General features: G+C 45.5%; 1 protein-coding gene across 2 annotated transcripts in view; it reads right to left on the reverse strand.

Moving 5' to 3' along the window:
* Positions 1–11,900, reverse strand: part of stab2 (stabilin 2) — a 37,481-nt gene extending 25,581 nt beyond the window's left edge. Inside the window, exons 1-19 of one of the 2 annotated variants that reach the window (XM_014207974.2) lie at positions 11,624–11,899; positions 10,431–10,558; positions 10,037–10,155; positions 8,299–8,384; positions 8,096–8,162; positions 7,819–7,914; positions 7,509–7,631; positions 5,850–6,046; positions 5,491–5,621; positions 5,247–5,380; positions 5,016–5,095; positions 3,257–3,406; positions 2,775–2,918; positions 2,337–2,399; positions 1,994–2,110; positions 1,768–1,821; positions 1,430–1,510; positions 1,127–1,279; positions 875–934 (exon numbers count right to left, since the gene is read on the reverse strand). In XM_014207974.2, coding sequence (XP_014063449.1) covers positions 875–934; positions 1,127–1,279; positions 1,430–1,510; positions 1,768–1,821; positions 1,994–2,110; positions 2,337–2,399; positions 2,775–2,918; positions 3,257–3,406; positions 5,016–5,095; positions 5,247–5,380; positions 5,491–5,621; positions 5,850–6,046; positions 7,509–7,631; positions 7,819–7,914; positions 8,096–8,162; positions 8,299–8,384; positions 10,037–10,155; positions 10,431–10,558; positions 11,624–11,710 — 2,070 coding nt within the window. In that variant the 5' untranslated portion in view covers positions 11,711–11,899. Of the gene's footprint in view, positions 1–874; positions 935–1,126; positions 1,280–1,429; positions 1,511–1,767; positions 1,822–1,993; positions 2,111–2,336; positions 2,400–2,774; positions 2,919–3,256; positions 3,407–5,015; positions 5,096–5,246; positions 5,381–5,490; positions 5,622–5,849; positions 6,047–7,508; positions 7,632–7,818; positions 7,915–8,095; positions 8,163–8,298; positions 8,385–10,036; positions 10,156–10,430; positions 10,559–11,623 lie in introns of both variants that reach the window. The other variant, XM_045722003.1, reaches the window with a different exon arrangement.
* Positions 11,901–15,262: the final 3,362 nt, after the last annotated feature.

Below are 15,262 nucleotides of genomic sequence, written 5' to 3' on the forward strand. Positions count from 1 at the left end.
TGAGTGGCCTAGTTACAGTTTGAATAATTTTTTAAAGAATAATGTTCAAATATTGTACAATCCAGGTGTGCAAAGCTCTTGGAGACTTACTCATAAACACTTACACCTGTAATCGCTCCTAACATGACATTTTTTTCTTTTTTAAACCTTTATTTAACTAGGAAAGTCAGTTAAGAACAAATTCTTATTTACAATGACGGCTTACCCTGGCCAACGCTGGGCCAATTGTGCACCGCCCTATGGGACTCCCAATCAAGGCCAGATGTGATACAGCCTGGATTCGAACCAGGGACTTTAGTGATGCCTCTTGCACTGAGATGCGCCACTCGGGAGCCTGAGTAGTGACTTAGGGGTGTGAATACTGTCATCAAGGCAAAGGGTGGCTACTTTGAATAATTTCAAATATAAAATATATTTTTATTTGTTTAACACTTTTCTGGTTACTACATGATTCCATATGTGTTATTTCATAGTTTTGATCTCTTCACTATTATTCTACAATGTAGAAAATAGTAAAAATAAAGAAAAACTGTTGAATGAGTAGGTGTGTTCAAACTTTTTACTGGTACTGTATGTAAATGAGATATTTCTGTATTTCATTTTCAATTCATTTGCAAACATTTCTAAAAACATATTTTCCTTTTGTCATGATGGGGTATTGTGTGTAGATGGGTGAGAAAACAGATATTTTTTATCCATTTTTAATTCAGGATGTAACACAAGAAAATGTGGAATAGGTCAAAGGGTATGAATACTTTCTGAAGGTACTGCACGAGGTTAAGGAAAGAGCCATGTGAAAGCAACTGAAAGGGATGCTTAGGTCTCTATACAGTATTTGCAAACTATTTGAGGTTGAGTGTGTGTGGGTTCTTACTGTGGACACTCCGGATGGGCAGCCGGACTTGGTCACCTTTGAGCAGCTGACACAGTCACCCTGGGTAGTAACATGTCAATGAAGAGAGACACTCAAATGAGGACAAGCAACCAGAACAAACTCCCTCACTAAATCTAAATAAAGGATGACTCTAATAATACGTTATAAAGTTAATAATGAACAAAACCTCTGAAACTAAAACACTTCATGTGAATGCAGGGGACGATCACAAAACCTGGCACTCAAACTCACCTTCATAAGTTTGTTCTCTGTGATGTCACACCTGTGAGGCAGTACCGGCTCGATGGAGGGCGGGATTAGAACCCCGTCCAGCGAATAGAGGCGTCCGTTCTTGGCCTCCACGTCTGCCTCCAGTACAGCCATGCCGTTGACCAGGATTTGACCCTATGGGGTTACGTCAGAGTCAGACACACACACCTACTGTACATGCACACGCACACACACACACACACACACACACACACGCACACGCACACGCGCACACACACACTATATATACCTCTTCGCTTGTGTTGATGTGTCACATGTACTTACGTTTTCAGTCACATTGAACGAGAGGATCTGATTGGCAATGGTCCTAATCCGCTGGTTGGTCACAGCATTATAGACCTCCAACTTCAAACCAATGGAAAACAACAACCATATGCAAACACATTCACAGAATATTCAGAGTAGGAGTGCTGATCTAGGATCAGGTCTCCTCTGTCCATGTAATCTAATACATTATGATATAGACAAAACATCACAGGACATAACAGATCCTAGATCAGCACTAATACTCTAAGAAGATTAATGAATACGGACCTTGAAGTCTAAGGGACTCTACATGATCTGGTTTGGTGATTGACATGTAGCCTAACATGCACACTCACATTGATTGAGGGGACCACATGATTCCTTAGTAGCTCCAGTAGTTTAGTGCTTCCCTGAAATCAGACAAAAATAAGCCAAACACGCACATCACAGTCACGGTCTGGAGACATCACATGCATTGCAAAACGATGTGTGTGTTTGTGTCATCAGAGGCATAAGAGTTTGCAAGTGTACATGCGTGTGCGTGTGTATGTGTATGTGCACATGAGGTCATCCATTCCCTACCTCACTAGAGGTGAGATAGTCCAGCTGTCCCTCCTTCATGGCATCGAAGGCTGTGTTGGTGGGGGCAAAGATGGTGGAGGGCCCAGCCTCCTCCAATACAGAATCAATATTGGCTTTCTGTACAGATGAATCAAACCAAATCAAACTTTATTTAGATTGAATATTTCATACCAAAAAATGTAGTTGCATATAAATACATACAAATAAGAATAACAATACATTAATAAGATATCAAACAACAGGTTGATGTTACTTCATATCTGATATACTATACCCACTGAATAATACATAGAATATGTTAAATAAAATGTAAATAGCATGAAATGAATACAGAAGACAGTACCATCAACAAATCCTTGAACTTGGAAAACTTCCCATAGTCTGATAGAATCTTCATCAGATTCTCCTGGAAAAGATAACATGACAAGTCATGTCAAAATGGAACTTAGCCTAACTTAATAACAACCTGTCTTGTTGCTTTCAGTTGGCTCATTCATCCCCCCTCCTCCTCTCCCCTGTAACTATTCCCCAGGTCGTTGCTGTAAATGAGAATGTGTTCTCAGTCAACTTACCTGGTCGAATAAGGGTTAAATAAATAAAAATATAGGCACAAATGTAGGCGTTACAAATGCTATTCTAAGTATAATAAACAATGTTTCTGGTTCGTCCCAAATGGCACCCTATTCCCTATGTACTGCACTACTTTTGACTAAAAGTAATGCACTAAATAGGGAATAGGGTGCCGTTTGTGACGCAACGTCTGTCTCTGGTATTTGTGCACCTCTCTATCGCTCTCCACGGTGGGTGAGACACTGTCCATCAGCTTGTTGATAATATGGATGATCCCATTGGAAGCGATGACATCAGACTGCAGGACCCCGCCCTTCTTCCTGCTGCCATGGATACGGATCTTGAGCTGCTTGTCCTGTCGGGGGGATCATCAAATTATTTTGCTGACATGACCAGCGTGACCTGTCATTAGAGCAGTGTTTCTCATTGGACCGTCTTGTGCTGTGTCATCACTACTACTATGAGAAGCACACTCTTGGGACGGTGTTCACTTTTGTCAGTCTAAATCAGGAGGGCCTTGGTAATGAGGCTTGCCCCTGTGTGTGTGTGTGTGTGTGTGTGTGTGTGTGTGTGTGTGTGTGTGTGTGTGTGTGTGTGTGTGTGTGTGTGTGTGTGTGTGTGTGTGTGTGTGTGTGTGTGTGTGTGTGTGTGTGTGTGTGTGTGTGTGTGTGTGTGTGTGTGTGTGTGTCTCACGTCATCTGTTGTCACCGTCTCCCCTGCCTTGCCCGTCAGAGTGTAGTAGATGACCCCTTTGTTCAGCATATCATAGGGCATCTCTCCGGCAGCAATGTGCAGCTTACACAGGTACTTAGCCTTCATTGGGTCAGCCATCAGAGTTATCAGCTGAGATAGGACAACAAATATGATAAACATTTCAGCTATAGGGGGAAAAGTAAAAAATATTGGTCTTGTGTTCCAAAAGTATACAAAATATGCAGCAATATAGCCACAGTGTCTCCAGGTGTCTACTGTGTATCATATAGCTACAGTTCTCTAAGTGTCTAGTGTGTATCATATAGCTACAGTTCTCTAGGTGTCTACTGTGTATCAATATAGCTACAGTTCTCTAGGTGTCTAGTGTGTATCATATAGCTACAGTTCTCTAGGTGTCTACTGTGTTTCAATATAGCTACAGTGCCTCTAGGTGTCTAGTGTGTATCAATATAGCTACAGTTCTCTAGGTGTCTAGTGTGTATCAATATAGCTACAGTCTCTAGGTGTCTAGTGTGTATCATATAGCTACAGTGTCTCTAGGTGTCTACTGTGTATCAATATAGCTACAGTTCTCTAGGTGTCTACTGTGTATCATATAGCTACAGTTCTCTAGGTGTCTACTGTGTATCAATATAGCTACAGTTCTCTAGGTGTCTACTGTGTATCATATAGCTACAGTGCCTCTAGGTGTCTAGTGTGTATCAATATAGCTACAGTTCTCTAGGTGTCTAGTGTGTATCATATAGCTACAGTGTCTCTAGGTGTCTACTGTGTATCAATATAGCTACAGTTCTCTAGGTGTCTACTGTGTATCATATAGCTACAGTTCTCTAGGTGTCTAGTGTGTATCAATATAGCTACAGTTCTCTAGGTGTCTAGTGTGTATCAATATAGCTACAGTTCTCTAGGTGTCTAGTGTGTATCAATATAGCTACAGTTCTCTAGGTGTCTAGTGTGTATCAATATAGCTACAGTTCTCTAGGTGTCTAGTGTGTATCAATATAGCTACAGTTCTCTAGGTGTCTAGTGTGTATCATATAGCTACAGTGTCTCTAGGTGTCTACTGTGTATCAATATAGCTACAGTTCTCTAGGTGTCTACTGTGTATCATATAGCTACAGTTCTCTAGGTGTCTACTGTGTATCAATATAGCTACAGTTCTCTAGGTGTCTACTGTGTATCATATAGCTACAGTGCCTCTAGGTGTCTAGTGTGTATCAATATAGCTACAGTTCTCTAGGTGTCTAGTGTGTATCCATATAGCTACAGTTCTCTAGGTGTCTACTGTGTATCAATATAGCTACAGTTCTCTAGGTGTCTAGTGTGTATCCATATAGCTACAGTTTTCTAGGTGTCTAGTGTGTATCATATAGCTACAGTTCTCTAGGTGTCTAGTGTGTTTCAATATAGCTACAGTTCTCTAGGTGTCTAGTGTGTATCAATATAGCTACAGTTCTCTAGGTGTCTAGTGTGTATCCATATAGCTACAGTTCTCTAGGTGTCTAGTGTGTATCAATATAGCTACAGTTCTCTAGGTGTCTAGTGTGTATCATATAGCTACAGTTCTCTAGGTGTCTAGTGTGTATCAATATAGCTACAGTTCTCTAGGTGTCTAGTGTGTATCATATACCTACAGTTCTCTAGGTGTCTAGTGTGTATCAATATAGCTACAGTTCTCTAGGTGTCTAGTGTGTATCCATATAGCTACAGTTCTCTAGGTGTCTAGTGTGTATGTTACCGGAGTTCCTTTGAAGCCCTTGTTGATTGGGACGAAGACGGTAAAGGGGCCAAAGTTGCTCAGGGGCCAAGTAATGGCACCTGGAGCAGGAGGAGGAAGAGGAGGAGGAGGAAAAGAGAGATAGAGAGCGAAAGAGAGAGACTATATCAACCAAGGCCCATGACAAAAGAGGTGCTTTTCTGCAACTTTAATGAGTCACTGATTGGCTGATGATTAATCAATGAGACGCACCAAAGAGTGTGATGGCATTGCTGAGCTGGCCGGTCCATTGGCCCCCGGGCTCTGAGTTCAGATCGTTCAGACGCTGCATGATGTTGCCATAGCAAATCTTGCCGTTGCCCAGGTAACCCTCGTGACATGTGCACCTGGAGTAAGAGAGACGTACAAAGGTAAGATGACCTTTTGAAAAAAGGATGGTTTTACTGCACAGATATCTTTAAACACACTAAGTCAAAGAGAACAGAAACACGCTGACTCTACTATGTTCGGCTCCACTGTTGAACAGTTGGCGTGTTTGCTGCAGGAGTTAGGTCTGCACAAATCCTTCAGGCTGCAGCTCACCCCTCCTGTCAGGTGGTCAAACCCGTCTTGACACTCACAATGAGACTACGAGAGAAACCAAAAACACCACTCAGGGGGAGGTTCACCAAACACATGTCCACCCTCAAATGAATGGCACATTATCACCAATTGAAGCAATAAAATGTTATATTTGACTTGCATTATCAATTAGTTTCATTTGTCGGTTAGAAAAACACACACACGCACGCACGCACGCACACACACACAGACAGACACACACACACACACACACACACACACACACACACACACCTTCCCTGGCCCATCGTACACGCAGCGAGCAGAGTCAGCAGAGCAGCCCCCCAGGTGTGTTTGACAGGGGTCTATGGGAACACACACGTGCCCATCCCCGGTGTAGCCCTGGGCACAGGTACACAAGTGCTTGTTGGGCCCCACATGGGCACAGGTGGCATGGATGTGGCACACCTGCTGCAGGCACGGGTTTATGGCTGTGAGAGGAGACAAATCATCTTATAAACTATTATATACAGTCCATTCGGAAAGTATTTAGACCCATTGACCTTTTCCACATTTTGTTACGTGACAGCCTTATTCTAAAATGGATTAAATTGTTTTTTTCCCCCTCATAAATCTATTCATAATGACAGAGTAAAAACAGGTTATTAGAAATTTTTGCAAATGTATCAAAAATTCATAAACTGAAATATCACATTTACATAAGTATTCAGACCCTTTTCTCAGTATTTTTTTGAAGCACATTTGGCAGTGATTACAGTCTCAAGTCTTCTTAGGTATGAAGCTACCAGCTTGGCACACCTGTATTTGGAGAGGTTCTCCAATTCTTCTCTGCAGATCCTCTCAAGCTCTGTCAGGCTGGATGGGGAGTGTCACTGCACAGCTATTTTCAGGTCTCTCCAGAGATGTTCAATCGGGTTCAAGTCCGGGTTCTGGCTGGGTCACTTAATTAAGGACATTCAGAGACTTGTCCCAAAGCCCCTCCTGCGTTGTCTTGGCTGTCTGCTTAGGGCCGTTGTCCTGTTGGAAGGTAAACCTTCGCCCCAGTCTGAGGTCCTGAGCACTCTGGAGCAGGTTTTCATCAAGTATCTCTCTGTTCTTTGCTCCATTCATCTTTCCCTCGATCCTGACTAGTCTCCCAGTCCCTGACGCTGAAAAACCTCCCCACAGCATGATGCTGCCACCACCATGCTTCACCGTAGGGATGGTGCCAGGTTTCCTCCAGACGTGACGCTTGGCATTCAGACCAAAGAGTTCGATATTGGTTTCATCAGAGCAGAGAATCTTGTTTCTCATGGTCTGAGAGTCATTTAGGTACCTTTTGGTGGAGTGCTGCAGAGATGGTTGTCCTTCTGGAAGGTTCTCCCATCTCCACAGAGGAACTCTGGAGCTCCGTCAGAGTGGCCATCAGGTTCTTGGTCACTTCCCTGACCATTGCTCAGTTTGGCCGGACGGCCAGCTCTAGGAAGAGTCTTGGTGGTTTCAAACTTATTCCATTTATGAATGACGGAGGACACTGTGTTCTTGGGGACCTTCAAGGCTGCAGGAATGTTTTGGTACCCTTCCCCAGATCTGTGCCTCGACACAATCCTGTCTCGGAGCTCTACAGACAATTCCTTCGACCTCATGGCTTGGTCTTTGCGCTGACATGCACTGTCAACTGTGGGACCTTATATAGACAGGTGTGTGCCTTTCCAAATCATGTCCAATCAATAGAATTTACCACAGATGGACTTATCTCAAGGATGATCTATGGAAACAGGATGCATCTGAGCTCAATTTCGAGTCTCATAGCAAAGGGTCTGAATACTTATGTTAAAAGGTATTTTTTTATTTATTTTTAATACATTTTTAAAAAATTAAAAAAACGTTTTCGCTTTGTCATTATGGGGTATTGTATATAGACTGATGAGGAACATTTTTGCTGTCACTCACATATGCATTGATCTCCAGAGGTTCGGTAGCCAGGTAGACATTGACAACGCAGCGACCCATCAAGTGAGCCCTGCATACAGCGAGTGTTCTGTGGACAAAGCAGAGAAGAGCACTCCGGCAGCTCTGAAAGATGACAGAGATACATGCTGTTATTAAGGTGATGAGCAAGTTGTCATTAGATGAAAACATATAGGTAGGTTATAGATCAGGGAGTTAATGCTTTAGCACCCGACAGGAATAACGCATTATGATACAGTTCTAACACATTATAAGACATGTCATAAGCATGCATCACCACTGGTTCTCTTACCCAGATCACATTTTGGGCCTTTATACGCAGAGAAGCAGGTGCATATCCCGTCACCGTGGATACCAGCATTACACAGGCCATGTACACACGTGCAGGCTGATGGACCGGGAAATGGAGAATGATGGGATTGACAGGGAGAGAAACAGGTAAATATTACAATGCAATGGATCACCAACAAATGGCACCAAAGTGGACTCTATCTCTAGGTGCATGGGACAGTCACAAAATGGGGTAGATAAAGAGTCTCAATCTTAAAGAAAGGGACCGAGTTGGTTACCAGAACTACAGGTTGAGCCGTAAAGATTATCTGCACAGTCTTCACACGCAGTTCCCACGAAGCCAGGCTGAGGAGGACAAACACAGTGATGGACCATTCTTTGTCTGTGCGTGTGTGCGTGTATGTGTGCTCGCGTGCGTGTGCGTGTGCACATGTGTGTTTACTTGCATATATGTGTGTGTCTATGCGTCATCATCCAGTACCTTACAGCTGCAGGTCCCGTTGCCCCCCATGCCTTCAGAACACAGTCCATTATTACTGCAGGGCCTGTCTGCGTCCTCTGGGCACTCTGGGACAGGAAGACAGTACCATTCGCATTAGTCTCATATCAACAGAGAGATGGACAACCAATCTCAATGAAACAGTGATTGGAAACCGAATGGTGTGTGTTGTTCCAATGTCCAGGAGAGCACGTGACTTGACAATAGCCCGGACGTAATGCTATGACAGCTGTGTCTCCAGGGATCTGAGTAAGCAGACGTGTTGCACTGCAAACACAGACCCCCTCACCTCTTCGCCCCCTCTCCACTTCCTCTCCTCCTCTCCTCCGTCTCTCTCCTCCTCTTTCCTTCTCATTCTCTCATGTGTGCCTCTCTTATCAGAATTACCCATCATCACTCATCCCCTTCCTTCCCGTAAGCTGCACACACACAATGTAAACACAAGCATGCACAGTGGGTTGCCAAGGGTCTCCTTACAATCAGCAGACTCTAGGAAAGTAGTTGTTCTTGTCAGCAGATTCACACTCACTCAGGGTACTGGGGACCACACTGCATCGGTGAGTAAAACAATTGCAATAATATCCTTTAATGTTTACCCAATATTTACTTTAATAAATGATAACCTTCTAATGTGGGTAATTTGTACCTAAAATGTAACTTTGTTGCACAACATGTGGGGAGAGTAATTCAGTCGACATACATCAAGTCTCACCAGGACAGAGAATACTTCACACGTCCATGTTATCCTGTCACAGAACGACACAGGGGACCATTGAGACAGAGAGGAAGAACTATGGCCCCCGTTAATGTCCTTACTACTGCCCATCTTTTATAACCTCACAACACAATCACTGAGAGGGAGGGAGGACGGGGGAGAGGGAGAGAGAGAGAGAGAGAGAGAGAGAGAGAGAGAGAGAGAGAGAGAGAGAGAGAGAGAGAGAGAGAGAGAGAGAGAGAGAGAGAGAGAGAGAGAGAGAGGGAGATAGAATGTGTGTTAGTGTTTTTGTGTGTGTGCAAGAGAGTGTGGGAGGGGGGATAAGAAGGGTCTATGACAGGAACAAAAGAGCTAGAGAGAGGAAGCCTGGACTCAGTGCTATCGGGGTGTCAGCACATTCCTGGAAGACAGGGGCCCGCTGACGATGAGCCCTAATTGGGAGGAAGGAAGTGTGCGAGTCCCCTGCGCCGAAAGGCCTAACCTGCATCCTGCACCCAATACCACAATGTGGGTTGTCCTGGCCTGCCGGTGCACACAGGACACTGCTGACACACTTTCCTACTTTGGACAGCTTTCTCTTCTGTCTATTTGTTCCCCTGTAACAATTTTTTTTCCGAAACAGGCCACTCTTCCTCTCTGAGGAGGGATGCGAGCGCTTTCCTCCTGTTTTTTTGTCACACAGCACTCAGCACTGGGATTCAATGGCAGTAGCAGCCAAGTACACTTCTGAACTCTTCCTATCAAAACATTCCCTCAGAGTCCCCACAGCTTACCGTGTTACAGAACCACCAAAACATGAGCAAATACGAGAACCCTCTGTTTCAAAGCAAGCCTTTGAAAAGGGAGCATCTGGGGTTAAATAGCGTTTCAGAAATGATGTCACCACCACCGAAATGGTTTGTCTTTTCATCTCGTGTTGCTTTCCTCATCAATGCGGCTTGGTGACTCATCGATGAGCAGCAGTGATTGATTACAGTATTGGATGCAGTGTGTTGTTTTGCTCACCGATGCAGTCTGGTCCCCAGTACCCTGGACAGCAGCGGGGCTCAACCACCTCCTTGTAACACTCATGAGAACAGCCCTTGATAGACAGCACCAGGCTGGGCAAGGAACTCACACGGTACCTACAGAGAGAGAGATGACATACTACTGGGAGATACCTGCTGTAGGATACAGTGCCACAGTAGTCACAACGCTCTGTACAACATACCTGGTTGTGTCTTATGTTAAGCAGAGACATGAGATATTACTTAGATACTACTAAGAGATATCTCCTCCATCTATTCTATTTCTCCCTCACTCCCTTCCCCATTCTGTCCCCTTTTCCCCCCATATCCTTCTTCCACCCTCATTTCCTCCCCATATCCCCTCTTCCACCCTTACCCCCTTGCCCACTCACTTGCAGTCCGGCTTTCCCTTCCCGGGGATCTTCTTGTTGAAGCCTGCTGGACAGCCCACGTTGGAACTGATGCTACAGGAGTGACACTCTGTCTTGGTCATCACCAGGGTTGTCATGTCACACCGGTTCTGTTGTGGTGGAGGGAGAAGAGCGGATACTGTAAGACACACAGACCTGGTGCTGTGTGTCATTGTGGACTGAGGAACACCCCAAATAACCACACACAACAGTGTACCGACACGCTTTTCTTATCTCTGTTGACTTCCCATTGTGTGTCAGAAGTCATAAAGTCACATCACGGTTTGAGAGTTACCTGATGAACGTACCAGGGCCGAATCTCTTAGCTGTTCCCAACTGAATGTTGAAGCCAATGCCCTATTGAGCCCTCGCCAATCCTCTTATCCACTCAAATCAATGGAATTTTCCACAGTTCTTAAAACAGTGGAGAGGTCAGACTATTATTTCCTGCCTGTCTTTCATCATACTAGAATAACATTAACCACCACTTTATAACCCAACACCCAATCCCCGAACAGAGAAAACTGTGTTTGTGCATGATGAATAGTTTGTTTTTTGGCAGTAGTGTACTCCTGGGTATACACAGTGTTTTGACATCATCAAAGCGTATTTGAGAGGATTTGTTTACTTTGACCAGAGTTGGACAGACGTTGGGTAAACAGAAAGATATTGTTTAATGACTTCTGCTGGGACCTGCATCATCTGATCTGATCTACCCAGCATGCAACAGTACCCGGGCGCTACTCAGAGAAACCACAAAACTCAGACAAAGACAAACACAAACATGCTAGTTATGTTTCAAAACCACATAGAGCCAACCCCTGAAACACAGCACTAAGTCATCATACAGTACACCATCCAAAATCCCCAAACCACACAACAACACTTTAAAATGTCCAAAACAGTAAGCAACAAAACAAGTCAAGCTGAATTGTTAGATACTACTGCACTGTTGGAGCTAGGAACACAAGCATTTCGCTACACCCGCACTTAACATCTGCTAAATACGTGTATGTGACCAATAAAATGTGATTTGATTTGTATTGTGTGTCCAATGCCCACAGCTCCCTGACCACTCTTGGCAGCCCTTCCATACGTCTAGCTACCAATGAGGGTGTGACAGTGAGTCCGAATGATGAACGCACTGACGTGTGTGCGGTAAAAGTGGGACTCACCTTGGCGGCGGCAGCAGCGGAGGCGGTGTAGTGGTCGTACCCCAGAAGTAGCAGCGTGAGCAGCAGTGGTCCGGTCACAGGCGCCATAACTCTGGATCTCTCTCCTTCTCTCTCTCTCTCTCTGTCAGTATCACTCGCTGTGCCCCTGTATCTCCCTCCCTCTACCTCTCTGACCCACTCCCTGTCACTTTGAGTCACTCTTTTTAGCTCTCTCTCGCCCTCCCTCTCTGAGGCACGTCAGTGGACTGTGACCGCTCACTTAGCCCATCTGACTTTTCAACAACCTCCCTCCTCTCTCCCCCTCCCCTCAACTCCCCTCTTTCCTGTGCCAGTAGTAGCAGAGAGGGTCACCTGCATTCATACACTCCACACACGTGCACATACACAAACATGTATGGGCATACTGTCCATGCAAACACACACACACACGCACGCACACACGCACGCACGCACACACGTGCGCACGCGCTGGCGCTTACACGCGCATACGCACAGACATACAGACGGACACACAGACGCACACACTGACACACACAATCCCCCCCCCCGGCACACACACACACAATCCCCCCGGCACACACACACACAACCCCTTCATCCGTCTATACTCCAGCATCTGTCAGCAGTTGGAAGGGGGGGTTAGGTCTGGTCTTGTCTTCAAACAGTGGTGTTGGAGAGAAGGAGAATGGCAGGACATCCTGGACTGTAAATAAGATTCACCCTCTCCTGTCCCATCTGCACTCTTCCTGACAACATTCTGTCCCGTCATGACTTTCAGACCCAGCGTTTTCCCAGACGAGGTCAGGATGACATGCTTTATGCTGAGTGGCATTACTGACCTAACATACACACACATAGGTGTACGCACACACTCATATAAGTGTTACCAAAGCAGTGCAATGAGATTTGACAGAGTTGAGGGTGGGGTTCATCCTTTGTTTACGCTGAAGCATCAAGATACAGATGGATACATACTACACAGGCAATCTTCCAAATACCAAAACATCTAATTAACTAACATACAGTGTTACAGTGTTGACTACTCATATAATCCAATCAACACCAACCGTGTTTAATCCCATTTATCATATCAGCTTTATTTGGCAAATGGCCCAAAAAAGAAGGGATTACCATCTGTCACCTTCAGCCCTGATCCAGCCTCTCCACAAAGTACGGAATCACGCTAATCGTGCCAGAATATGATGGGGTGATTCCATTTCAGTAGAGGGGCCACTCAGGTGAGAGGGGAGAGGGAGATCCTCAGAACATCTTGAGCAGGGAGCTCAGAGGTTACGGTTGTGGTTGAGATGGACAGCAACAGCACGGCCCTGGCTGATCTAGGCTTGAATTGGGGTTTGGACCATGGCACACCATTGGCAGAGGGTGGCACAGCTTTGGCAGAGGGTACAGTGCCCAGCATCTTGGCAGTGGCCACAGTCTTCCCTCAGGAGGGCTACAGCGTCCTCTCTTTCCTCATGTTCCTCCTCATCACCATCGTCTCTGTCTCCAACAACCTTCTGGTCACGGTCGTGTTGACGAGGAACACACACTTCCTGTTGATCCCCATGAACATCATCGTCCTCCGCCTGGCCATCTCCGACCTCCTCCTCGTCCTCTACGGCTCCATCGTTGCTACGGTGACCGACTAGGTTTTCTGTCTCTTCTAAGCCTTTGCAGTCATACATTGGTGAGTCGTTTTTGATGCTATTTGTACTGGCTGTCTGATTAGATCATTATTTTAGGTGTTAATTGTTTTCAGGTTTTTTGACCTGTTAGTAAAGAGTGTCCCTCAATTAAATGAAGCTAATACAGAGATTGATTGAGACATATTTTAAAGGAATGTACAACTGCTTTGAAGATGACCCGATGAAGAAGCATCCAGGGCCTGGGGGTGGTGTGGCTGGCCTGCCTGCCATGGGCCCTCTACTGGGCTGGGGCTCCACCTGGGACAACTTCAAATCATATCAAATCAAATTTTATTTGTCACATACACATGGTTAGCAGATGTTAATGCAAGTGTAGCGAAATGCTTGTGCTTCTAGTTCCGACCATGCAGTAATATCTAACAAGTAATCTAACCTAACAATTTCACAACAACTACCTTATACACACAAGTGTAAAGGAATTAATAAGAATATGTACATAAAAATATGTGAATGAGCGATGGCCGAACGGCATAGGCAAGATGCAGTAGAAGGTATAGAGTACAGTATATACATATGAGATGAGTAATGTAGGGTATGTAAACATTATATAAAGTGGCATTGTTTAAAGTGGCTAGTGATATATTTATTAAATCAATTTTTCCATTATTAAAGTGGCTAGAGTTGAGTCAGTATGTTGGCAGCAGCCACTCAATGTTAGTGATGGCTGTTTAACAGTCTCTCGGTCCCCGCTTTGATGCACCTGTACTGACCTCGCCTTCTGGATGATAGCGGGGTGAACAGGCAGTGGCTCGGGTGGTTGTTGTCCTTGATGATCTTTTTGGCCTTCCTGTGACATCGGGTGGTGTAGGTGTCCTGGAGGGCAGGTAGTTTGCCCCCGGCGTTGTGCAGACCTCACTACCCTCTGGAGAGCCTTACGGTTATGGGCAGAGCAGTTGCCGTACCAGGCGGTGATACAGCCCGACAGGATGCTCTCGATTGTGCATCTGTAAAAGTTTGTGAGTGTTTTTGGTGACAAGCAGAATTTCTTCAGCCTCCTGAGGTTGAAGAGGCGCTGTTGCGCCTTCTTCACCACGCTGTCTGTGTGAGTGGACCATTTCAGTTTGTCCGTGATGTGTATGCCGAGGAACTTTCCACCCTCTCCACTACTGTCCCGTCGATGTGTATAGGGGGGTGCTCCCTCTGCTGTTTCCTGAAGTCCAAGGTCATCTCCTTTGTTTTGTTGACATTGAGTATGAGGTTATTTTCCTGACACCACACTCCGAGGGCCCTCACCTCCTCCCTGTAGGCCGTCTCGTTGTTGTTGGTAATGAAGCCTACCACTGAAGTGTCGTCTGCAAACTTGATGATTGAGTTGGAGGCGTGCATGGCCACACAGTCGTGGGTGAACAGGGAGTACAGGAGAGGGCTGAGAACGCACCCTTGTGGGGACCCAGTGTTGAGGATCAACGGGGTGGAGATGTTACCTACCCTCACCAACTGGGGGCGGCCTGTCAGGAAGTCCAGGACCCAGTTGCACAGGGCGGGGTCGAGACCCAGGGTCTAGAGCTTAATGACAAGCTTGGAGGGTACTATGGTGTTAAATGCTGAGCTGTAGTCGATGAACAGCATTCTTACATAGGTATTCCTCTTGTCCAGATGGGTTAGGGCAGTGTGTAGTGTGATGGCGATAGCGTCGTCTGTGGACCTATTGGGGCAGTATGCAAATTGGAGTGGGTCTAGGGTGTCAGGTAGAGTGGAGGGGATATGATCCTTGACTAGTCTCTCAAAGCACTTCATGATGAAGTGGTACCCTGCATGGTACCCTGCATGGTCCTCTGCTTCCTATTTCCTTCTGTGGTTCTAGTCTACTGCTACAGTAATGTACTCAGCACCATGAGGAGGGTACTAGGTGTGGGTGTGCTAGCGTGTACAGCATGCGTTGACTGTACCTGTATGTGTTGTCTCAGCTGAACCGTAGCGTGGAGCAGCAGGG

This window comes from Salmo salar, chromosome ssa07 (assembly GCF_905237065.1).
Source record: "Salmo salar chromosome ssa07, Ssal_v3.1, whole genome shotgun sequence".
NCBI lineage: Eukaryota > Metazoa > Chordata > Actinopteri > Salmoniformes > Salmonidae > Salmo > Salmo salar.